Source organism: Falco naumanni, chromosome 8, assembly GCF_017639655.2.
Source record: "Falco naumanni isolate bFalNau1 chromosome 8, bFalNau1.pat, whole genome shotgun sequence".
In the NCBI taxonomy this organism is placed as follows: domain Eukaryota; kingdom Metazoa; phylum Chordata; class Aves; order Falconiformes; family Falconidae; genus Falco; species Falco naumanni.
In genome coordinates this window covers 24903414-24930341 of record NC_054061.1, presented here as the reverse complement: position 1 = coordinate 24930341, position 26928 = coordinate 24903414, and the positions used below count along the sequence as shown (strand labels likewise).

The window sequence follows — 26928 nt, the reverse complement described above, 5'->3', positions numbered from 1 at the left end:
ATAATGCTGTGGTTTATATTATTGTGCGCTCATTGCATGTGCCAGTCTAATCTGTTTTGTTTGGTGTGCTTTGCCACCAGCCTCCTGCCCCAGCAGCTTTGCAGAGCTCATCTGTTAATTCTCATCCTCTCTTCCTGAGGAAGCAAGGAACTTAAATCATAGTATAGTAGGATATTTCTTAGAGCACTCTGTTTTCCACAGGTGTAGGAGTCTCAAAAGATGTTCAGAATATCCTTTCATGTAACTGCGTTCTTTAGGAGGTTAAAGTTAGAATTAAAAAAAATATGTTGTCAGTAGGACTAAAGATAGGTAATTCTTTAAATAGATCATAGGCAGATCAACTATAGCAACACTGCAGAGCTTTAGGATGCTAGTGCTGCATGTGCAAGAAGAATAAAACACGGGTGCTTGCCATATTCACTTCAATAAAGTGTTGATGGCTTGGGTGCGAGATAATAATATTATGGCACTTGGTGAGATAGTTGAAGTTGGCAAATGGTGAAAGATTCAGATAAATGACCTTAAAGAATAATCTTTTTGTCAACAAATCTTGTCTTATTGAGGGGCTAAGAAATCTCAATTTAGTTTAAGAAACAGCATGATGACTGGCAGTTATCTACAATGAAAGGTGTTAGAAAGTGTAAATATTGAAAATCAGTATTTTCAGTGAATCCTGATGGTGAAATTACATACAGTGTCCATTTTTAACAAAGAAATTTAACACTGAAATTTTGAATTTGCTGTTGCATTTATCAGATTTCCTGTGGGATGTGGGGTTTTTTAAAAAGTTGTAAGCTTGATGCCTAAGTTACCAGCTGTAGTTCCTTGCTCCTAGTGGTTTAAAGTGTTGTGAATTTTTAGAGCTGTTGCCTCAGGTTTGTAAAATGATGGATTTTTTTTCTGTGGGTATGTCTCTCCCAGGCTCTTGTTGAATAGTAGATCATATGAAAACTTTGGCAGAAGAGGAAACTTTAATGCAAGACACTTTTAATAAAAAAACATTAAATCATTGCTAGTGAGTGTACAAAATCTTAAGCGAGAATTAACCAGAACTTAAGCAGAATAAACAAAGGCACGCAAGGAATAGATTATTTTTATATTAAAGTATATGTATTAAAACATGTAAATATTTTATATGTCTATGTGCACCACCCCTCCAATTTATAAATTAAAAGATTAAGAGCAAGGTATTTTTTTTATAGAAAGAAAATTAAAAGGAAGTTGATTATTTATATTCTGAAGTTGTTTCTTTAAGCTAGTTTAAGAAAACTGTACAGAAAATCTTTATTGCTGCCTGCTGAGTTATAGTCGTAAATGCAGAAGAGCAAATCAGAACTTCATTCAATATTCAGAATTGCCATTTTATACCAGCAGTGCAAAAATAATTCTGTTGCTGTTTAGTAGGTTTCCTTACCAATACTTTCTTCTGTCCTGTACATCCCCAAATCCTTTATCCAGGGAACTAAGCAAATGACATTAGCTTTTTTCAAACTCAATATAGTAGGTTTGCAATCAATGATAAATATCTAATTTAAAGATAATTTTAAATGCTTTGTCATATATAAGCATATGATTTTTAAGTAAAAGTTGTTTCTGCTTGCTTAGGAGGTGATAAGATTGTAGACTAAATGTGATTAGTGTTCTTTGCAGATGTTGCTTTATATGCTTAGTCTTTCAGAAGTAAAGCAGTCTAGACTGTCTGTCTGCATTCTCCTACAGCTTTGATCTTGATTAAAACTGGTTGTATTGCATTTATCATCTTCCTTTCTTGAATGCCAGAAGTATCTTAACTGGCTTTTTGTATATGTTTATACAGAAAGATGCTAAGTATCTTCTTTGAATACTGTAAAAAGCACATATTTGTATATATTCAGCAAATAGCAAAAATCGGTGGCTTGTATCTTGAAAGCTTTAAAACTATGATTTGGCTTATTTCAGATACAGCAAATGTTATTCAGAATGTTAGTTAAGTTAATAAAGTTAACATTAAGTGGATTTTTTGCTCCCTTCTGTTTGATATACATTTAAAGATAGGTGGTGGCTTCTTTGATCTTCTTGCTGTAGTCATCTATCTGTATTTTTTTCAGATCTGATATTAGTGATCTGTTAATGCCTGTTTTATTCTGCTAACACAAGATTTTTCTTCCTGACCACCACCCTTGCAGCTCAGGGTGACTGAACCAAACTGCTTCAAACTGTAAAGACACATAGAGTACCTGAATACAATAAAATTTATTAGGGACTGGTGTGTGCCCACTGTATGGCACAGCGAAAGATCTGAAAGCATCTGTGTCAAATTTTTGTTTTGGTGTTAAATCTTTCACTGCTCTGGGAGGTCATCAGTTCCTCACTTGTGCACACGAAGTACAACTAGAATTATTTTTAAGGATTTTAAAGGGGTTTTTTTTAAGATAATCGGATTTTCTGTTTATTTGCGTGTTTATCAATTAGAGATTGTATAGGACATATTTGAGAACTTGATATATTTTGGGGGGAAGTTTTAAGTGAAGGTAGTCCTTATAAATGCTAATAAACTACTTGATGGTCAGACAGTAAAACATTTTGGGTAGTTCCATTAAATATTAAAATAAATGGTATTTGTTTTCTATTACAACTTTTGTTGTTGCCGCCACTGAGCACTTTGTATAAGTGTTGGTTAGAGTTGTTTATGAAATGTTTGTAGCTTCGAGACCACAGTGGTGACTTAAATCTAAGTTTGGGAACATGGCTCCATATACTCATTAAGTACACAAAACGGATGGAGAAGTAACTAGACAATAAGTTAAACTATACTTAGCTGTCATAAACCACTTGTAAACACATTACAGGAGTTGTATGTTGCTCTGTACTTTGCCATTACTTAGTATTTTTTTTTCTGATCCTTAACTATACCATCCTAAAACTTTTTTAGTTTTGTGTCTTGGCAATGATGTCTGATTTTTATTTCTTTTTGTTTGATGAGTTTTTTATTTAGTGTCTAGTTTTAGTTCTTTAGCAACATTTATTATTTTTATGTTATAACATGGTTGTCATTATGGAGATCTGTAATCTTGCCTGAATAGTAACATAGTGATCAGGGGAAAATTAATTAAAGTATTTTAATACAAGTCTCACACAGCAAATCTGGATTCCTCCTGTTTTAAAAGCATTACCCAGTACATAATTAATGTACTGGCTGAACCAGAGTTGCTGTTCCAAATGTAGGTACTTCTGTAGTTAAAAGCTGTGCAGGGCTTTCATACACATCTGGGCGTCCTGAGAGTAATTTCTTAATAAAATTCTGATAAATTATCTTAATACTTTGAATTAGCATATTGAAAAGTTAACACCAAAGATTTTTACAACATTTTGTAACAAATGGATTTTTAAGGCTTTCTTGCAAAATTAAATGATGCAAAACTAGCTTAATTGAACACTCAAAGGCATTTTTTTTTTCCCAGTGAATTGCATGCTATAAATGTCTTTAAATAGTTTAGGATTATTCTATGATGTCAGATGTGGGCTATACAATCAGGGTATGTAGTACCAAAATTCAGCTTGATCATATGCTATCAAACATGTGATTTGCTAAAACCAGAAAATGCTATAGCGGTAAGTTTTTAATGTCGTTTTGAATACTTTTCATAGCAAACGTACAGTGAAGCATGGTCCTGTTGACTTCAGTTTTACTACGCGTATGTGCATGGTTCTTAAGTGAGAATTTAATTTGATACTGTATCAAATGTCTAGATGTTTAAAGCCTTCAGTATCTTCATACTTGGAGTTCTTGCGTTTCTAAAAGGTATTTTTTCCTTTTAAGTGAGACATTGTAGAAGGACACCAAATTTCTGTTACTCATACATAACCACAAATAAGAATGCTGTTGTGTTTTTTCCTTAGTTGGATTTTTCTAAATTACTTTATGTTGGTGGATTATATGTATAATCTTCCAGATATTTTTATTTGTGTATTTTAAGGAATAGGAAGATAATTTACAGATTACTAAACTGAAGTGGTGTTCACTCTGAGGGGGGAAAAAAAGAGGGGTGATTCTATAACATTCCTCTAACTTTTCCAGTGTATAGGTTAAGATACAGCAATTCAGAAGCATTTTTTTTTCTGGTGCAAGAATAACAGCAATTTTCATCCACTTCGGAATTTCTTTTGAGAAGGCTTTCTGTAGAGATTAATATTTCTTTTGCTACTTTATCAAGGCCAAACTTTAGAAGCATGTGCATAGTTACCTTTTTGTACACAAGAAAGTGTATTTGTTTGGGGTTAGCTCATATATTGTTGAGCTCAGTTTCAAATATGTTGGCTTTACTTCATACCGAACATCAAACAGCCTTAGAAGAGGCTTTTAAAATTATTTTTTTTTTCTTAAACAGTGAACATGAAAACCTATTTGTAAATGCTTGTAGGCAGGTAAGGGAAATAAAAACCTTTATCTTGGATTACTCTTGCATTGATTTGATTCTCATGTTAGATCAGTGCTGATTTAAGGCAGTTGTTGCAGCACTCACTGTGCATTTAACTGTTCTAATGACAATAAATGTGCAGGTTGTCAGATACGTAGCATATTCTTAAAGCCACTACTACAGAGTTATGCTCTAGAACACGGGTAAGAGTTTTTACAAACATACTTCTAAATTGCTCCCTTTTTTTAGGCAGTTATTCTTAAAGCTCTGACAACAAATACAAAATGAGTTATGGTTTAGTATCATGACTCTAATAACCTCCTTCCAGCTTTGAAATACTTTGGTTTTGAATTTGTTCTAGTTGGTGAACTTACTTTTCTGGATACAACTAGTAATAATATTAAAAGAAGTGACCAGTGGATAGCAAGATCTTCTTCATGAGAATCTTTTAATGAAGGAATTTAAAAGAATTCTGTTAATGACAATTTAAAAAAATAGAGCAGAAGAATAGTATAGTACTGAGATACGTTAAGAAATTGCTTTGTTGTTTCATTGCTTTTTCATCTTGCTGTGAATTTTAATACTTGAAACTTGTGACGGTTTACTTACATAGAAATTTGTTCTGCATAAAACCTGGCATAATAATGATTTCTAGTTAAATTCTTTCAGTTCTTGCTTTCTTGAGGGAAAGCTCACTTTTGATGTAGTATCTTTAGAGAATGGGAAGGTGATGATGGGGGTCAAAAATAATAAGAGTATTTAAATTCTAAGCATTACATATGGTGAAAATGTTTACTTCATGAAGACTCCATAAATAGTTGGACTGTGGATTTCCATGATCTTCTCTAGGAAATAAGTTCAGAACGAAGTACTTCAAACAACAATATCTTTGAACTCTTCCACCCATCAGTCAGTAGTGCCCAGGTCAGCTCTGCTGAGGAAGGGGATTGTGGTTGATGAGAGCTGAGCTGCAGCTGAGGTGCTGCATAGCTGGAACTGCCTGTGCTGTTAATTTTGGAGGTTCAGACTTAAAGAGTTGACTTGGGAGCCTGAGAGCAAGGGGAGTATGTGCTTTCCCTATCAACAGTTTTCTTGTCTATAAAAATGTGGGTTGTTTCAAGCTCCGTGAATGGGATTTTTAACATAATCTTCAGATTACAGCCTGATACAGTGAACAAAATAAGGCAGCTTGAGAGGGGACAAAGGGAAAATCCGTTTGAAATGACAGCCAGTTTAGCTAGAGGTAGAGAGGCAGTTTTGCTGGATTTTTTTGAATATAGTGAATACTGATTTCAGAACATAAAGACACAAATTTTAAAATTCTTTCAATCTGGAATGGGTTTGGAATTTTATATAAAGAGAACTGGGCAGTGGAAATGGAATTAAACAGGTACAGCAAAGTTTAAGCTTATGCAGTTTGTTTTAGATAGAAGGGTTCAGCAGTCAAAAACATATTAGCATTTTTATGATGATACGTATTTACTCAGATGTGTAATGCTAGTCTGACATTTATTTAAGTTTAGTGGCTGAAGGAAGGAATTACTTCCACTCATTTGTGCCAGTTCAGCTGTTTGTGAGGCTGTACAGCAGAGTCTGCTTTTTTGATTGCACTACAACTTAAAAATGTATTTCAAACTGCAGTCTTGCATTATGCTACTAATGTGATTTGGCAGTGATGTATCCAAACCTAAAATGCTTCTGGAGGAGTATTTCTGAACAAAACCAATATTGATTCCAGACATGTCTTTGGAAGTGTCTTAAGTATTGAATGTAGTTCTGGCCAACCTGTATAAGAAAGATGAACTTGGAAAGGCCTGCTGTTTTGCTGAGGTAGTGAAACAAAAAGGGGAACAACAATGAAAATACAAAAAGGCCCCTATATCATTGACTGTCTGGAATCAAGACTGAAGCTAAATTTGATGATTCTTCATAAATATGTTGGAGAGTTAAAATAAGGGAGGGGTAAAGAAGGGTTTCCAGCTCAGCTGAATGAGTGAACCTTGAAAGGCTTGAATTTTTTCAATACTGGTTCCTCCTTTTTCCCCACTATGTTATTCTGTTTGCCTGCATGTCCAAGGTAATCCCTCTCCCTGTTTACACAAATCTGGAACCTGTCTTTCATACTGTTTTAGCTGCCATCTGGACAAGGGCAGCTGTAGCTTGTCTGGATCTGCTGGTCAGTGTATGTGTAGCCATCAGTCAGCCAGCTAGCTACTGCCAGTCAGCTGCTGGCTGAGCCAGGCCAGACAAATAGCTTAGCAGTTTATAAGTTTTCTGGGCCAGTTTTAAGCAAAACAATACAGCTGGTGCTTTAAAAAAAGAAAAATGCACAAAAAACTGAACAAGCAAGCAAGCAAACAAAAAAAAAAAACATCCCACAAAAAAAAAATATCACTGTGGAAGCTGGTTGTAAGTATGTTTAGGCTGGGATCTTGGTTGTAACCACAGAAAAAGTGAAGTATAGCGGTGGCAAAAGAGCTTTAATTTAAATAGGAAGCTTGATCAGCATATGAAGGATAGCTGTGTAGTGGTTTTGCTTGCAATAGCACAGAGTGGGCCACTACACCCACAGAGGGACTTGTTTGAGATCGGAGCTTAAGACAGAATTGTACTGGTCCTGTTGTCTTTTAAATAGTTATGTAAGGTCCTGAAAGACAGAAAAAGAAGTGGGGGTAGGATGCATCGCATGGAGGAAACATTAAATGCGGAGTTGGATGCTTGCCTCATAGATGTCATGACTGTGTTTTTGTTTGACTTGGTGTGTGGTTCTGTTTACTTTCCAGTCAAACTGTTAAAAAATTTGCATTGAACTTAACTGATATGGAAGGTGAAAGGTATAATAATTTTTTGTAATTATTCTGACTTAACTCTTCTGTGTAGATTTTTTGAGGAATCGGAAGGGTTTCTCCTCACAGGGAAGAGGAAGAGACTCCTTATTTCTCATTATATATACTGGTGAAATGATGATGCTGATTGTATTCAACAGGATTCTGGAAGATGCATAAAATTAGTCGTACAGGAAAAGAACTGGAGAAAATTTTATTTATTGATCTTGTCTGTCTTAAAGTCTAATCAGATAAGGAAGTTTAAACACAAGTAAAATTCGTGTGGAGCTTTTTTGTGCTTTTTCATTAAGTGATTAATATCTTAGAATTTCCCTATGAGGTTGCAGGAGTTTCAAACTTTCATTTTAGGGAGTTCTTAAAAATGTTTCCTAATTCACAGTTGGCAAGTTCTTACAAAGTTTCATAGCTGGGAGAAGAACTTCTACAAATACCAACCCTGAGAAAGGATCACTTTGATCAGAAATACCATAGAGGTTCACAGCCAGGTGTTATTGAGGTGTTGCTCAGAGCAAGGTGAGGACTAAAACCACTGGGCACTGGCAGTAGAGGCAGGATGCCAGCCGTGAAAAGACCACACTTTTTTAACCACTGTCTGTAGACTGATTCCCTCTTGCTGTATGGAGAATTCAGATTGTTCAGTGCAGTCTGTAGAGAGGGGGAAGTTCTACCTGTAAGCTGTCAAGATAGCATTTCTTTGACAGTAAGACTTTTTTTTTTTTTTTTTTTTCAGTTAACAATTCTTTGTGGCCCTTATTGTATCTCTGGAAAATCTATCCTGGAGAGGGTTGTGAAGAAAAGCCAAATGTTACCTCCTGAGCTGCCCTACACATTAGATGAATGTTTGTGTAGAGGCTTGGAATGGATATTCTGGCCCTTAAGATGCAAGCAGCCTGCACTGAGACTTCTCCTGTCTGGTATGCTGCAGTGCATGTGCTGGCAGTGAAGCACTGCAGAATTCCACTTGCTTTGGGACTCTCAAATCAGATGAACAGCTATGACAGGTATCTGAGATCATTTCTGGGAAACTCGCTGTCAGGCCTCAAAATAGAAATTCTGCTAGTTGCCACCACCAGCATGATAGTCATCCTTCAAAACGATTCATATCTTCCTAATCTAGTTTTGATATCCTTAGGTAGTTTATTTAGGCTTTAGTCTGGGAGTATGCTTACCGGTGAAGTGCCTTATGCTTTTAGTTTAATAACTAAGTATCACTGTGGAAATGGTGTTACTCATGTGTGTAGTGGGAAATCATTCCTAGCTACTTCTTGAGCTTACCTGAGCTTCATCCAGAGACAGTTGTAGAAGATGCCACCTTAGATAGCTGGGGTACAGCAGCACCCCAATTCTCAAGTTTTCAATCTCAAAAACTGAATTGAGTTTAAATTTGGGGGTTGTTTATATAATCAAACCTGCATACAGTATTGAGGGCCAGTATTCTTGGGGGCAGTGGTGGGAAGGGACCTGTAAAGTCCTCTTCAGCTGTGCCACAGCTCTTTTTTCCTCGCTTCCTTTTAAATGTTGATTGACTCAAAATGCCTTTTCCTTTGAGGTTAGCTACTGTGATCATTTTCTGTAGTGAATGATTTTTTTGTTTGTTTGTGTTTGGGGTTTTGTGCTGGGGAGAAGAGGCTAATCTGAACTGGAAACTGAGTGTATTTCTAGCATTAGTGCCTGTTCAGCCTTGATCTATTTTTTTTCAACCTCTGAATCTTGCAGAAGTTAAACTTTCCTGGTTGAGTATTAAGCCCTTTTTGTTGTGGTAGATTTTTGCCATCTTGTAATACCTTCTCTGTTGTGTTGGGGAGGGGACAATTTGACCAGTGACATTTATAAAAGCTACCAGCATGTATGAGGCGAGTGTAGTCCCAAGGCTGTGCTTCAAAAAACCAAACAATTTAAAGAATCTTTCAAGCTTTTTCCCCCTCTCTACAAAATCATTAGACAGTAGATGAGAAAGTTTTTCTATTTTGTGCTGCTCACACCTTACAGTGACAGGAATGGCATGTTTGAACTTGAAAACATCAGCCTGTGTTTTACTGTGTTCCCTTGAAGTCAAGAAGTGTGAAAAATAGCACTTACTTTAACTTGAAATTTCTAGAGATTCCCACAGGATGACATTTTTTATTTTCAGAGGTAGGCAACTGATGCTATAGGTACCAGTTGTGCTGTTACTGACACCTTAATTTCTCTAAAGAACATAGATGTCACCTGACCCTTTTTCACCATCTTCTGGCACATGCTTTGCTCCGAAACGATTTTGGAAAATGTGGACACCAGAGGTCTGGGGGTTTTCCCACTTCCTTAAAACCACTCTTAAATAAGATACTCAGAAGTACAAGGCAGAAAATGGAAGTTCTCTACAAAATCGTATTAATGACATTATTAATTTCTTCGAACAATAGGAAAACTGCTTGGAGGGACTGTGGAGAGTAACACATTGCAAAAGTAATTTCAGCCTCTTTCCCTTGAGCAAGAGTTTAGCGAGATTTAGATGCCATGTTACACCTCCTTCAGTGGCCTTCTCCTGAATACTCCACATGTCACAATTGCTCCCTTAATCCCATCTTCTTTAATCACTCAGATGGAGATGCTACTTTGGGTGGTACCACGGAGTCTCAAAGTAACAACTGAACCGAGAGGTTCCTCATGTTTACTTGCATCTTTTTCCTTGAATTGTGACCGTACCCTTTAGAGATGCTTTCCATTTGTTCTGCCACCACCATTTCTAAAATCTCAGGTCTCTGAATAGTGTAGCTCTTGGTTTAAATTAATGTTTAATAGTCTGTCTTAAAGATTGCTCTGGAGAAGTCATCAGAATGAATTAACAGTTTTATAGATGCACAGGTTTCTTCAGCGTGGCTAATTACTGAAGCTTGCACTTAGAAGGGTCAAGTAGCCACTTTTGCATGGTAGGGATTCACAGGTAGAGAATTTCTTCTAGCTTGAGTGTTCAGTGTGTTTTAAGGGCATCTCTCTTTTACAGGTACCAAAATCCTAGTTCTTTCATTTGATTGTATCTAGTTTTGTGTTGTAGGTCATGTGTGGATAGTATTTTGTAATCTGAAGTGGTGTTTCTGTTCAAAAAATTGTGTAAGTTGCATGATACCGAAGTCTGCCAAATCTCTCTTACTAGAACTACAGTATTTCCATGCCTTTAAATATTAAGTGGAACTTAACTGTAAAAATTGGGTGTTCATGAGATTAAGAAGTCAAATCATTTTGGCCCATTGCTTGCACCCTGAAGAGAAAGAGTCATCTACTTAAGCCACGTACAGAGTTCTTCAAGCGTGTATTAATTCTGTAGGTCACCTCAGAAAGACTGATTAATTGTGCACTGGCTGTTTAATGTCAGAAAAAAATTAATGAATGGTCCAACTCCATCTTCCATCACCAGAGCACCAGCCTTTGTATCTGTGAGAAAAAGAGTGGTTGAATACCATGCATGCTCTCTGATCGCTTGTTTCCAAAATGTAATTGAAATACATGGATTACCTGATGCTGTTTCAGAAAGTTTCTTGGAACCAGGAGTGATACCTAACAGTTTTTGAGTTGCCTAACTTCAGAAGCAGATGAATGGTTTGATATATTTGGTACACGGAATAGAATCTGGATTCACACTCACTGTATTTTTTTTTATAAAAACTATATATATATAAAAAATACCATCACATGGTTATAGCAGCTGACTCTTTAAATATTATTTTCCATACTGTAAATCTGGAAGACACTTTTTCTATTAGAAAAATCTTTGGATCTTGTTGCCATCTAGCAAACAAGGAGTTAACAAGGAGTCTTTAATGCTATAGAAAGTGGAGTGGTGGTATTCTTCTCTTCCTCTCCCTTCTCTTTCCCCCTCCTTTCTCAGGTATGTTTCTTATTTATAGATGACATCATCCTCCATAGTTTCCACTATATTTAGGAACCTATGCTTTTAAGACTTAGTAAAGTGCCATTAGGTAGATAATTCTTCAGTTTTTTCAGCCCTGGATCCTTCCTCTGGCAAGCTCTTTTTCAGAAGTCTTCATCTTAGCTACAGAATTTAATACTTCCATGACCGGCTCATCCATACAAGTCTTCCATTTTGGCAAAGCGTAAACTGCAGAACAGTTGCATTATTTTTGGAGCATATGATGAAATACCTAAGCAAATACAGGTTTCCTCATACTCTGCCCTCTCCCCACTTCAATCATACTGTAATCCTAAAGATTTGAAGTTTAATGTTGAGTTGCAAAGTGAGTTATTTATTTTTTTTATTGTAAAATACCCTTTTAGGAAAAGAAACAAGCCTTTCAGAATGTCAGGTCAATCTTTAAATTTTCAAGATTACCCTTTTAGCCTCTTGAAAGATAGTAAGTCTCGAAGACTTCTGCGCAGAGGTGCAGCACTTTGGTGGAATTTCTCCATTCTTTGCCCATGACTTTTTGATTAAGTACAATGCAGGCTTGGTGAAACATGCTGAAAAGCAGAATGATAATGAGAAACTCTAGTCTGAAAAGATATACATCTTCTATATAAGGCAGGGTGACAACAGTTCAGGTGATTTGTTACTTTACTCTTTTTATTTATCTTCTTCCTGATTGTTGCGTTGCTTAAGGTAATGGATGTTGTGTTTGGATTTAATGAATTTTTTTTTGGCCCAGTTTGTATGAAGTACAGTCCTTGTTTGACCTGCAAGCATTGAGAACAATGATAATAGGAGTAATAATTGTTTAAAGAGTAATAAAATGTGGTTTGGGACATATTGGTATGTTTAAGGAGGATCGAATAGGTCCTTTCTGTTGTCACTCGGTTTCATTTATTAGGTTGAAAATAACCTCTTTATTTTTCCTTTGAAAAATGTTCCCCTGGGTGTTACAGAAAAAAAACCACAGAATGATAAAAAGCCTGCTTCCTGCTTGCAGAAGTATCAAAGCTGGGTCTTTTTAGTATATATTTGTAGTATGTTCTTAAATATATTTGTGGGTTAGAAAGTGTGTGAACACCGTGGAAACAAATAGAATAATATATATATGGACAAGCACTTGAAAAAGATACCTGTACAGAACTAGAGTTTTTTCCAAGGCGCTATTTCTATTTATGCCACATTTTCTGTTATTTTTTGTTCCTCTAAAACAGTGTATTACAGTTCAGATTCTTTCACTGAATGGGCCATTCTGTCTGCTGAGTAACTCACGGTGTCCAGTCCCTGTGGTGCTTCAGGCCATTCTGCTCAACTAGTTTATTCTAATAAACTACTCCATTCCTTTTCTGTTTGTGGACCTCGGTGTTCAGAATGAGTTCAAATTAATCTCAGACATGGTACAATTTGAGTATCCTTTCTACTTTAAGTATAGGTAGCAGCCAGACTGAACTTTACCCTTTCATTCTTGTAATACACTAAGTTTTCTAGGGAACAGCAAAAAAGAAGTGCCATTCTATCACATGAATATTATTGCATATAAATCCTTACCAATACTGTCATTAGTGCATCTAATCAGGTTCAAGTGCAGCGTAATGACTGGGTGGGTTGTGCAGACGTGAAATGCAGACGTGAAATACAGATGTGAGCACTCCTTCCAGACTTCATTGTTCCCGTTTGCATCTCAGAAACGTTCAATGGAGAAGTCTGTAGTTCTTCTAGTGCTGGAAGACATGCAGAAATAAGTTTGAAATTTTATTTGTAGTTCCCTTCTAGTTAAGGATGTGGTAGGCACATGTTGGGAGTGCCCATCAGAGCAATCTACGTACATAGACTGGCTTTCAGAAGACTTGGTGGTTTTTTTTCCATGCTGATGTTCTAGATCTCGGTGCCATCAAACTAATCTTTGTAGCCTTTTGACCAGTTTTCACGCTTTCAGCTTAAAAATTTTGCTATATTTCGCAAACCAGCAAGGAATCACAGATTCATCTTCCGTTTGACTGAAAGCCTTTGTATCTCTGCATGGTGTCACTAACCGAGTATGTTCCAAAAGCATTTTTTTTGGGGGGGGGGGGGGGGGGGGGGGGGGTGGGGCAGATTTGTTTGTTTTGAAGACTTCTCAGGAAATGGGGGATATGATCATGTTTCAGCTTCTTTATTGAAAACGTCAGGAAGCCATTCCTGACCGTTACAGGCCAATATGGTTGTGTTGCTCAGCTTCAGGTGTGCTAAATAAACATGGATGATAAACTCCCAGAAGTTTCTCTCTTTTGTTTTCCTCTCTGGGTGTAATGTAGTGTTGTCTGTAATAAAGAATTCCTATTTCATCCAGTATTTCTTTCCAATAATCCCTTTCAAAATTAAGGCTATGTTAGTATAGTCCTTCTTATTAGCTATGCAGAGTTCATTGCCTGTTTGTTTGTTTGGGTTTTTTTTAATAAAAATAAATAATTAAAAAAAAGAGAGAAAAGGCAAAAAAACCCCAACAACAGACTGGCTAGATTTTTTTCAGGCATTGACATAGTCTTTCTTCTTGAAAAAGCAGCAGCCGGTCCTTCAAATTCTTACTAAGGTGAGGTTTTCCAGACTGCACATGTGCACTCTTAATAAAATTGCTTTCCGTACTGCTAACAATTACATGGTATCCTGTATTATCAGCAGTTCAGAAGTTCACTAGCAAATGTTACTTTACTTTTCTTACTGCAGCTGTTGTGGGTGAACACAAGCGTATAGTGATACAGCAGCACACTAACTGCAACATGATAATGGCATATATAAAATGTGATCTGTCTTAGCATGCCAAAACTAATACTTTATACTTGAATGTTCTTTGCTTTTTTCAATGTGTTTTCCTCTTGGAAGCTTTTAGACTTTAAGTTCTGTCCATGGGATACTGCTCCTGGTTTGCTCGTGGCTTCTTTCAACAGCAGCATTTTGCCTTTTGAGATTCATTAGAAAATTTCCTGAGGACCTGACAATTTCATATGAAAACAGTTTGTCAGCACTTGGAGTGGGTATAGAGGTTTCATTAAGGACATGCTATGCCTGAACTGGGACCCAAATAAATTTGCTTTTCCTGTAAATGCCAGCTGCCCTTCTCTTCCAAGAGTCTGATTCCCGTGGAGGGGGTGGCAGAGCTGGTTATAAGCAGATGCTTCCTTTGTGCAGCAGGCTCAGGGCTGCTGCCTTTGTGTGGTTCCTCTTCTCTTCTTCCTTTGCTTCTACCATATTCCTGTTTTTCTGCTTCGAAAGGTTAATCTAAGGTTGTCCTGGTATGTCCATACATCAGTTTAGTCTGGCCAGACCTATTGCAAATATCCCCTCAGCCCCTCAAGAAGGTATTAAGGTTAGATGCTCTAGTCAGATCCAAAGTCACTAAACCAACGCTGTGATTGCTGGCCAGTTGGATAGGTTGAACTGGTTCAGAGCTTTAAGAAAGATAAGATGGATAAGAAAACCTGACCATAGAGAAGACATGTAAGAACAATATTTGTGCAAAGTTAATTTTCCTGTAGTTTCTGAATTTTATCAAATTCAGCTTGTCTGTGGTCCTTCAAAGCTAGGCTTGGCAGCAGAAGAAAAGGAATGGCACGTATGAGAGAAATCCAGGACTTCTGCTTTATTGCACTGACAGAACCAAATTGTTCAATCTGTTGCCTCATCTGTTTCTTGCCATAGCTGGGAGTTGTAAAGGTCAGGCCATCGCAGCACAAAGAATATAATAGTTAACATGCTGCATCTCGCAGTGTTACCAGCTGGCTAGTGCATTTCTCCCATTGAACATCCAGGCTCTTTCCCAAAACACGTAAGCAGCATCCTCTGCCTATTTTGGGAATGTGTCAAAGTCAAAAGTTTCTGAAGGTGGTAATGTGGGATGGCCAGTATGATCAGCGCTGTGCTTGACTCTGATGTCCTGTGCTGCACTTCAAGAAGGCTGAAGTGACCTTTTTCAGTTTGAAATAATTCTGATCACCCTGAGAGGCGCAGCTTTTTTGGTCCATGTACAGTGGGGTCTGTTTGCTGAGGAAACTTTAACTTACTGTCAGTGGTGTGTGTTGGAGGAGGTGTTAGTGATGGAAGCCTCTACCAGTCACCCCAACCCCCACCTCCTACCACTGTTGGGTAGAGTGCCTGCATGACAAATATTTCATCCCACAAAAGGAGTCAGGGTTATAGCTACTCTGCTTGTTACACCCTCGTGTAGGAGAATAAGTGTGGGTATGGCTACAAGGCAATAGCTGGTGTACCAAAATTATTTTGAATATATGTGAATAAAAGAGGTAATGAGTGGTACAAATAAATATGTATGAAACTGCTGTGGAAGACCTTTTCTGTTTAAATCTATCTTCAGCATGATGTGTAATGTAGCTCTCTTTCTTGAAAATATTAGATGGGTGCACAGGCAAAGTAAATGTGCTTTGTCATCCTCCTGACCCTTCCTCAATTTTGAAGTGAGTCATCTGACTCTGTAGCTCTTCGATCTCCCTCTCTGGTTTTCTGTGGTTTTAATACATGTTAAATAATGAAACTTTCATGAAGATTAATGACACGCTTTTGACAGTATTTGACAAGATAACAACAGAAATAAAAGCCAGTTACTACTCCCTTCCAGTATTTTGTTAACAGTTTTGTATCCTAACAACCCTTTACCTTTGCGGAGACCAGATTGGTGCTTCTTATCACTTTAAAACTGTGAAGATAGCTCCACTTTGAGGTGCCTCAGCCTGTTAATTTTTGCTGGGTTTTGCTGTAGGTTGTCAGGAGGCATCGATGAATCAATTACACTTGTAATTTAGAAGACAAAATTAAATTCTAAAGTTCAGAAACTTTTATTTTTAATACTGCTGGGATGACTGAAAAATAGAAATCGCATGATATCAGGATAGGTTAGCTGGTCTGGTGGTCCGTCCTGCTTTACCAGTGTGTTTAATAGAGGCTGCACCAGTGTTTTGGCTTCCAAACACCGCTTGGCTTTGGCCTGAAATATGCACATTAGCCGTTGTGGTTGGTCCCACTGTGTGTGTTGGGCACAAGCTGTGGGAAGGGGAGACATGGCCCTGGGCCTTCCGAGAGCGGCAGCACTTGGTTATTGAGTTATGGCAAAGATCTAATGTCTTTTATGTTGCAGCTGATTGCCTGGGTGGGACAACACAGCAAAAAACCAGCGCTGACCTTGGAGATTGGGGCCCGTGCCCTCACACCTATTGGTCTCAATTCCAGTTGCTCACTTGGCAAATCAGGGTGACACAAAAGATACTATTTCAGCACAGTGTGCCTTCTGCTGCAGTGCTTTGTGTTAAGGAAGCTACATTGTGGATGAAAGCTAAGGGGAAAGATGTTGATGTTTTAAAACTGAATTTATGAGTTGGATTTAGGTTTCTAAGATGCACTAGCTGCTTTTTTGGCACCTCTAACAAGGTAAGAGACAAAAATGCCTTTTGGTAAACTCTACTAGCTAAAAAATCTTGTTTGGGTAATATTATAACTAAATCTTTACTGTTCATTATTTTACATTTTCTCTGCTATTGCTATTCAGAGAGTAGTATTGCTGTAACTTGTTTTTTATTTCTTCAAATCTTGATAAGTTATCCAAGTCATTGTCTGACTGAACAGAAGATCTTTGTTTTATGTTTCAACACTTACTTGGAATGCTTGTGAACATTAAATGTTTTCTTTCTTTATTAAAAAAAGGGAAGGGAGAGGGCATATTGATGCAAGTGGCGTATGATATTTTAGTACATCCTGGTTTTGTTCATATACCTCATCCTTCAGAGTGCCATTTAATTGTGATTTACTTTTCATTCCTGAAAGGTGCCATACTTGGCAGATCAGAAACACAAGAGTGTATCTACTACAATGCTAATTGGGAAAAAGATAAAACAAATCGCAGTGGTATTGAGCCTTGTTATGGTGATAAAGATAAAAGACGACACTGTTTTGCTACATGGAAGAATATTTCTGGATCAATTGAAATTGTGAAGCAAGGTTGCTGGCTAGATGACATCAATTGTTATGACAGGTAAGTGAGTTTTCCTATAAATTTTAAATTTATTTGTAATTTTAAACTGTTTTGCCTGTCTGTGACTTATACATCCTCACATCTGCAAACAGTACTTGAGCCAAATGATAATTCAGTAGTCTATGAATAGTTATCTTGGTTTTAGATGCACACATAATCATAGCCTTTTTTTTCTCATTTACCTGTGTTTAGGGACCAGACTTCATCAAAGTACTTTGTCTTTTTTGCAGAATAACATGGTTTACGTTCTTTTGTTTACTTACTGTATATCAAAACCCAGGTGTTTAATTTATTCTTTTTAGGCCATTAATAATACATTTTCTAATGACTTGTTATTGTCAAACAATGTAAATATAGTTATCGAAACCAGAATGCAAAATTCTGTAGTTCACTATTGCAAAGTCTTTGGAGTAGGAAAGTCAGCACTTCACATCTGCTCCTTACTTAAACATGTAAGTATTTTGCTGATTTATTATAAAGCTCACCTCAGTGGCAGCTCTAAGAGACATCAAGTATTCTAAAATTCCAGTCATTTTTTTTATAACAGATGGTGTAGCAAGTACCCATGAGCAGTAACAGCAGGACTTGGGGTTTGTTAGATACTGGCTGAATAAAGGTCATGACTCTCTTAAGAAATGGTATTATAGTTCTTTGAAGTATTATACTAAGTTTTATTTGACCAAAGCAGTTCTTGTTTTGAAAGGGAGAGAATTAAGAAAATAAATGCATAATAGATCTTCATTTAAAATGTATTTAGAGATTATTTTTAAAATTTTCCTTTTATGTTTCTTAAATGGTGAGTGAGTAGAAGAAATCATTTCTACCAAATAGTTTCCCCACACAATAGGATTTTTTTTTTTTTCCTTTAATGAAAGGTTAAAGCTAAGTTAAACAGTAGTTCTGGTTTATCTCTTCCTCAGAGAAGTAGTGAAGCATCTACAAGCTTGCTTGCACAGCATGACTGAGATTCGGCTATGCTGGAAGTCGAAGGACAATTTCAAAGAAATCTTATTTGTTGCTACTAGTAATTATTAACTTTGTCAGTCAGGATGGGAGAAAATACTTTTTGTTTGTTTAGGGTTTTTTTAATCCATTCTTAGTTGTAGGTTTGCAGTAGTGGGGGCATTTACAATTTCCAAACCAAGCTCATTTCCACTAAACGTTTAACTTCTAGGACAGAAGTAAAATTTTTCAGTGTTGAAGGAGAACTAGGTTCTGTAGCATTGTAATACTACTAGTTCCACACATATCTTTGAATAGTCTAAAAAACCCTGATATTAAAATCTCCCTTGAGTGGGGAGAAAAGGAAAAAAAGAAAAGAAGTTGGAAGAAGAAATAAATGTAGGAAAGGATGGTAAGGAAATAGTTGAAAATGGAGTAAAAAATCTTCTGGCTCTAAGACTTCAATTAATTGTAACTTGTCATAAGAATGCATGCTGCCACATTTTTCTAAAATACCCATTAAACAAAATCTTATCTCTGGGAGTGAAGAGTGGTTTACTAAACAAGGAGTTACAGTATGATGAATTCCACACAGCAGCAAAATAAGAACATCAAAGAGTAAATGTTTTGTGGAAATTACAGTACAGTGTAATTTTAATAGCTGGTTATATAAAATAACCCAAATTTTTGAAGGTGAACCTAAAACTTTTTTGACAGTTTTTAGCTGTATTTAGAATCACAAATTATTTTTGCAGGATTTTCAAATTCTTCTCTTTCTGCTGTCAAGTTGTCTCCTGCATGATACCAGTTTTTCTTTGCTGACTGGAATAGTTTCAGCTTATTTGTTAATAGAACTTCTTTCCTGTGATTAACTCATTGAGTGAAATAAGCCCTGTCCCAGAGCATAATGTAAGCAGGGGAAATTGTAGAAATCGTATCTTTTTTTCCAAAAGTAAAATAAATAATTTAGAAATTCTCCTTCCCACTTACCTCCAACCCATGCAACCCTGTACTGAGAGTTTATGGTTAAACACAAGCTGTTTGATCATTTGTTTGTCCTGTTTAAATCTAGATCATGAACTGCTCTTCAGTATCCTGTTGGTGGTTTTCTTTTGACTTTGTCTTAAAAACAGCAAAAAAGTGCGGTTTCAATTGTACTATGCTTCATTGCAGTACAAGATAACAAAATTTTAATTTGTTTCTTTACATTTAATTCTTATTTGGGTAGTATTTTGTCCTGAATGATTTAATGAAGGTCACTTTAAATTTTAAGTATGTGTGTTTTCTCTTGAACAAAAAAAAAACCCAAATAGACAACAAAAACCCCCAACAACTTGGGATTAATGAGTTCTTTTATCATTATCTTTTATAGGAATGATTGCATCGAGAAGAAGGACAGCCCTGAAGTGTTTTTCTGCTGTTGTGAAGGCAACATGTGTAATGAACGCTTTTTCTATTTTCCAGAAATGGAAGTCACGCAACGTAAGTCAGCCTAACGCATTTATCAAGGAGTTGCTTAGCAGAATTCAAAAATATTTAATACTGTGCACGTTCAGGACATAAGACTTTTCAAAATGTTGTGGTCAGTTTTTCCTGCCGGAAGGTTTCCAGTTCCCAGATGACAGAGTGCTGTGTGCGTTCACATAAAGAGCCTAGAAAATTGCCAGTTCATTTCTTCAGTTTTGAAAGGTCTACTAGAAGTAATTTTAAATTGATAAAAGATATTTCAGCTCTTTTCTAAGGGTGAGAAGGAGGGATAATCTGCAATAATTGGCTGTTTTAATATACAGAGGTTACTGTCAAATCTTACCTTAATTGTATAGTTAAACTTCTGTAAGTGTCTATAAATTATTGGGCTAAAAGCCGTATCATCCCCATATACATGTACCAGCCCGTGAACACTCCTCCTCTTGAAACAATGCTCTCACTATTTCCTTAAACTAATTGGATTTTTGAATTTCTCTTGACACACTAACCTTTAAAAAGGGGGGAAGAATTTCCTCTCAGGTTACAAAGAAAGTCAGATAGCCAGACTTAACAAATAATTGTTTTAAAAAACAATAACTAAAAGATTATTTGATTGTTCTTGCGTATCTTCTTCCAGTCAAGAGCCTAATTGTTGTTGGAAAACTGATGTTAATAACCAAACTGAAAACAGCAAAAGTCTTCTACCAAATAGCCAGAGGAAGTTGTTTATGAAATTAAATAACATTTTCTATGAGATTAAAATAGCCTTTGACCCAAGAGATATTCTTGTCATTTTTGTCAGTGATACTGCTAAGGCAGTAATCAACATTCTTCACTCAGGAAACTTTTTTGCCCCAGGGGCCTGTCGCTGTCCCTGCGTGTGCCAGCTGCCCCAGAAACAGGGTTTCTCTGGAGCCTTTCTTGAGGTCGTGTGGGAGTGTCTTCAAGCTAGACAACCTTTACTTTCAGCAAATCAACCATGCACAGAAACATTGACAGATGTTTTTTCTGGCCTATTCTTCTTATTAATGACACCTTATTATACACATTCCAAAGACTAAATCTCTGTATTTTCTTTTTCATTCATTAGGTACTGTGTTATTGCCATCTTTTAAAAATGCAAACACCTCTTACACACTGTAGATAGACAGAGCTTAGAAGCACAAAAAAATTAGATGTGCTGATGTGTGAATCCGGGGATCTAAGTTATTTCTGTGCTTTTCAAAGTACTGCCCTTTTAAATATGTGCCTGTATTTTTACAGTATGCTATTTAATTAAGTATTTTTAGCCCATTGTGCTGATTGCAAGAATTTTTAGAAAATCAGGGTGCCTAGACATTTCAAACGCTGGGATGATTTTTGTTTCTTAAAAGCTGTGTCTTCTTTTATTTTCTTCAGCAACTTCCAATCCTGTTACACCTAAGCCACCTCTGTTCAATACCTTGCTTTATTCATTGGTGCCTATAATGGGAATTGCAGTGATTGTGCTCTTTTCATTTTGGATGTACAGACATCACAAGCTAGCGTATCCTCCAGTACTCGTTCCGACCCAAGTAAGTCACTGAATTATGATTTGGGGTTTTTTTTGAATGGTAAAACAATTTTCTATAGAGGAGAGGAGAGAAAGAGGATGTGCATCTGTCTCATGGCTGAAGTTGCCTATTACTTTCCTGGTTTAGAGGTGCTAATGCTTGCTATCCGCAAAAGCAGAAAATTAAGCTTTACTTAAATAGCCATGTCTCCTGTAATTAATTGGTCTCTGCATGTATGAGCAACTACTTAATGTTTTTACACATCAGGGCAGGGGGGAGGAGAAAAACTAAACACAAAACTGTAGATGGCAAAGGTGCAGTGTTGCTGGACAGCTGTGGGAAGTTTGTACTCCCACGTAGTTAAAATAACTACTTTGTCTGAAAGTTGTGTACAGCTGTGCTCAGGTGCTTACAGTTGAACTTTATGTAGTCCTTAGCTTAAAAGTGAAAGAGAGATGATAATTCATAATGGCAGTTCACAGTGAATAGAAAACAGTAAGTAGCAGAAGCTTAGCTATTTTTAAAAAGGCATGGAACTGGGATACAGGTATCAGTTAAAGGAATATAAGAAAATTTTCAGCTGAAGCACAGTTCCAGGGCTTAGGTCAGCTCATGGCCTTGCTGTGATTCCTGTCACCTTTTTCCTCTTACTTGTTTATGTATTTTGTGTCTTGTTTTGAAATGTTTCAGTTTTTAGCAGTGTGTGTGTGTTACTTAGAAAATGTTATGAGATTGTGGTCTCCAAATTTGAAATGAAAACTGGCTGTGTTGCATCAAAACAAACCTATTTTGGCAGCATGTGCATAGTTCCTGCTGTTAAGCTCCAGCTGATTATGTAGGTGTAATTAGTGTTAATACTAGAAACCCTCTTCCTTCAGTTATGTCTAGAGATTCAACTGAGATCAGAAGGCTTTTATGAAAAGAGTTAAGACAGAAATTCTTCAGGCTGAAGTAAGAAAGATGAACAAAATGTGGTAGTGGAAATGGAGAGATAAATGACTTGCCCAGGGTCCCACAACACTTGGGGCTTTGCAGTAGGAATTGAATTTAAGCTTCCTAACTCACTGTAGTGACCACTCGGAATACATTGCCTCTCGTGCAGTGGTGATACGGTGATGCTATTTATGATTGAATAAAATTAAAACACTTGCTATTTGTGGCAGGATTGCATTTAAAAAGGATTGATTCCGTACTGCCAGCTTCTGTGATACTTCCAGTGTTACTGCTTGACTTCAGGGTTTTCCAGGAAAGAGTATTGCCTATGGTTGATAAATAAAATTGTTTTATTTTCAGCTTTGTAGTAATAGATGAGAAGAATTTGGGGGGAGGCAGTGGGCATATGCTCTTGCTAAACAAAAAGAACATAATTTAGAGGAAAAAAGTATGTTTTCTGTCCTTGCAGAAAGTATTGCAGATCCTCAAACTTCATGCAATCTGTTAGCATAATTATTTCATCCATCTCAATTTGTGTGGATTTGGGACTTTATGTCAACCTGGTAGCCTTCACTGTAAGATGAAATTCATAACTGCTGGTTGTGTGAATAATTTCAGCATGTGATTTCCTTTCAGCGTGTGATTTCCTTTCTAGACTTAAAGAAATCAAGTAATGGCTAAAGCGATAGAAAAGCAAGCAAATGTTAAATATGTGCAAGATACCAAGAATTTGAATTTTTATGTTCTTCAGTCTTTTTATTGCGGTTCAGTTCTTGCATGGTTTGTTTGGTACAGGAGTGGACACGTCATAAATTTTTAATAAATAGGATAATAACCTGTTTTGTTAATGCTCAGATTGTATCTGTTGGGATAAGTATATGTTGGTGCTTGAGCTAATTATGGTGTAATAACACTTTCTTATCTTCTGGTGAATAGGCATTAAGGTTTGTTGTGGAAAGTCAGGAAAAGCTACTTCTTCCTGAAAAACTAAATGGGATTATTATGGAAATAGAATGTATAAATATTCTCCCATATGCAGCAGAGCAGTATTTCCCACTTTAAATTTGATTACAGCTGATTTGAACAGGAGACAGAGGAAGCAGGAAGCGAGGGAAAAGTATTAGTAATTTTATAACCACTAAACAAACATTTAAATATTTATGCATTAATATATTAAATATTAATATTATATTTAATAATTAGCGCATGAGTCGAGTTTGTAGGCAAATGGATTCTCTTCTAAATCTTTCTGTAGCAAACAGTAGAATGGATAGCTCAGATGTATAGCAGATACTCACCAGAAAACAGGGACTTATCTGTGTGAGATAGAGATAAAGGTTGTCTCATTTTACCTGGTTTATTCCCAGAAGGCGATGGGAATACTTAGTACCAGGGTGAACTGCACCTAAACTTTCATCAAAAATTAAAGGATAGTTGAGGAATAAGTAGAAAATAAAAATGAGGAAATAATGAAGAATGAGAAATTTCGGAAGGATTAAGAGAAGAAGGGATAAGTAAATGGAGAGCAAAAGGGATGGGAATTGTTTGGAATATTTCAAAAAAAGGAAGAAATACGCTAGAAGGAATTTTTGAACCTGTAGTGAAATATAAAGGACAAACATCTGAGAAAATGCAAACAACTTCATTTTCTTTTGAAAGTCATATTGTTTCACGGTGTGCGCAGGCAGTTCCTGCACAAACTGAACTCAGTTCATAGCTCTGTAGATTAACTTAACTTTATATTCCCTTGGAACGTACAGATCATTATTTTAAAATTTCATGTAGTAGAATTAGTTAATATGTTTGGTTTAAGATAGGAAAGCAGTAGATATTTTTGTTTGCTCCTTCCGTGTTTCATTCTGGCTTGCTTTCAGGTATTGGGTAGAGGGTTCAAGGGGGTCAGTAGACTAAGGTGTAACTGCTGAGATGCTCCTTGTTGGTATCTGAGTGAGAAGTGCTTAGTGGGTCCTGAAGGTGTCCGGGACAGCCATGGCAGAGCTGGGTGCTCCGAGGTGCTGCTGCCAGCGCAGGGACCTGTGGTTGCTCCTGCCGCTCCCTTTAGTCTTGGCTTATGCACTTCCTTGTCTCTTGGTGCTGTTAACTGCATGCCTCATTTATTTGTGTGGGGAGCTATCTAGTTAAAGCTGTCAGATCTTATAAAATCAGACACTTTTTAAATTCTTAGATGAGTTATTAACAAATGTAAGTTTGCTAAACAGGTATATGTATGTGTAAAATGGTTTGAAAGAACTGTCATTTTCTTATTTGTATTTGATTTAGTCATGCAGCAAACATATTCCTGTTTGATCAAATTCACCAAAAAATGGATTAGTATTTGAATTGGTGTGTATAGAGATATATATGTAGAAAGAGTTACTTTCACCTGGTTATTTTCACTCATAAGCACCAGGTATACTGAAAATGAAAAACTGCTGTTGTTGTGGACAGAGGCGTTCACTCTCAAATTCAGTGTAGTTTAGATTGCTCCGCAGCATCCTACTAATATCTCTGGTAGAAGTACGAATGCGGATGGCAAGGAGTTGATATGTTATGCTCATTTATTTTTTACATCTCTTGAGCTTGGGCCAGAGTTGTCAGTCAATGCTAATTACAACTGTGGTGTTACCACTCTGTCATCCGATAGATAGGACCGTAACCTATTTTATAGCGGAACTGACACAAGTAACGCTTTTGTTTTTTATCAGTTCACAGAACTGTGGCTCCCAACATTCTACATCCATTCTGTGCAAAGAGAGATTAACCTCTTGTACTTCTTTTGTTGAGTGCCCAAGTTTATGAATATCTTACTGAATCACAGAGTTGCTTTTTTTTGTTGTGTTGTTTTTAAAATAAGAGTCATATGTTGAGAGGGTTGAAAAAAAGCTTTACAGATTCACATAATGTCTTCGTAACCTATTTTTGTACTTTCTTCTGAAATGTTTGAAATTACTCGGGTCAAAGATTCTTGTGTTTTCAATCACTAAGCACAAGAAAGCCCTGATCTACGCCTGTTTGGTGTTACCAAAAATTAAAAAACTTGAAATGGATAGATCCAATCTATTAATTAATGTGTCCATAAAAGCAAGGTTAGTTGCTAGGAATTGCCATTTCTTTCTCCTCTCAGAGAGGAGGATTACACGGTTGAAAAATATGACTGCATCTTATGCTTTTAACCTCCTGTATATCACTTCCTTTGAGCTCTTCAGCCAGTATTCCCTGTATTGAGCACAATAATCTTTTATATATATATAGCCTTCATTTTCATTTTGGGGTGGGTTTTTTTGGTTTGTTTTTTTTTTTTATCCCATGTGGATGAACCTCACTGGTCCTATTATATATATGGAAAATATCCCTTGTTTTCAAAGTCACATGCTATTTGAACCAAAAATGTAAGAATAATTGGAGCACATATATCAGATATAAAGAGACAGTGATCTTAACCTTCTGGTCTCAAAAAGTTTTTCTTGAGTAAAAAAAAAAAAAATACTCTTGTGATTTTGGTATGGCTCCCTTCGCTACCACATGATAGCCTTTTTTCAGTGTATCTTTTCGTGAAGACACCCAAGTATGAATAGATCTTTGTAGCTATGTCACAGTTTTGATATTTCAGTTTCAGCTGTAAGAAATTAGAATTGAAAACAGTATCATGTAATGTGAGGAGAATAACGATGAAGGAGGAAAATCTCTAGCAGTGGCTGATGCAAGACCTACTCTGAACTACTGACTGCAGGTCTGACTGCATGTATAGCAGTCTGTGATGGAAAACTGATAGGAAAAGAACATATAACAAAACAAGCACTGTTTTTGATGCAGTTTTTAACCTCAGACATCTGGTCCAGGCCACCAGACCTGTGCCAAGGAGTTTGGTGAGTGCGTGTGTGTAACTTGAATGGTTTGTTTTCGAAAAAACATAAAGGTAATTAGTAATGGGAATTTTTTTATGGTTGAAATTGGAGAAGATTTTGATTTATTGTTTTTATTTTCTAAATTTTTAGCACATCAAATAATCTACCTGGTGCACTTAAAATTTCTGGGGTAATCTTTATCCCTTTGCCACACTAGGAAAATCATGGTTGGCTACTGAAGAGGAATGAAGAAATCAAATCAAGAGTTGAGGCTTTTTCTGGTTTTGTTTTCCAACCACTTTTTTTTTTTTTCTAGTTGTAGTTACATGTGTTTTAATAGAGACGTTATAACACTTGAAAAACGAAGCATAGGAAAGGGAGAGGCGTTCTTACAAGCACTTAGTCTAGACTTAGGAAGACTAGTAGCTGCTTGAAAATTATATGGAGAAGAAGCTAGGTGCTTTTATGAAATGGGAAAAGAGATTCATTAACAAAGAAAATCTGGAGCTCAGAAAGAGGAAGACGTTAAAAAAAAAAACATTTTGTGGCTGCTTAGGAAGGAGTTAAGGTTGCGTACATATCAGTAGTTAATAAATGATTAACATATAATGAATGGCAATGTTGGTATTAAAAAAGGAATAGCTGAATGATCTCAAGATTGGACTGCTAGATGTGTGCATGATCTCACATTCTTTAATACTGCATCTCATATCTTCAGGACTAATAATTTGTTCTATAATTTATGCCAATCATTAGCTAAATGAGGCAAGAGAAAGATATGGTACTATATGTCCTTTGATTGTGGTACTGTGAGGCACAACCATGATGTGGTTGATTAAAGATAAAAACCCCACAAATACAGGGACACTGTGAGAATGAAGTAGGAAAGTTTTTTACAGATTTTTACAGATTTTACAGAAAGGAGTCCTTAATGTGTAGTAAGTAAATAGCTTGTAACTGTCTCTTTTTTATTCTTCCCCCCCCCCCCCCCCCCAAGAATTTATGGGCTATTACAAGTAGTTTCTGAAAATCTTTTAACAGAGAGAAGA

The 26928-nt window shown here is 36.5% G+C and overlaps 1 protein-coding gene across 3 annotated transcripts in view; it reads left to right on the top strand.

Moving 5' to 3' along the window:
• The window catches only part of ACVR2A (activin A receptor type 2A), a 68724-nt gene that overhangs the window by 21536 nt on the left and 20260 nt on the right, over nucleotides 1–26928 (top strand). For all 3 annotated transcript variants that reach the window (XM_040602755.1, XM_040602754.1, XM_040602756.1), the window contains 3 exons: nucleotides 16953–17160; nucleotides 19475–19584; nucleotides 20968–21122. In XM_040602755.1, coding sequence (XP_040458689.1) covers nucleotides 16953–17160; nucleotides 19475–19584; nucleotides 20968–21122 — 473 coding nt within the window. The remainder of the gene's footprint in view (nucleotides 1–16952; nucleotides 17161–19474; nucleotides 19585–20967; nucleotides 21123–26928) is intronic.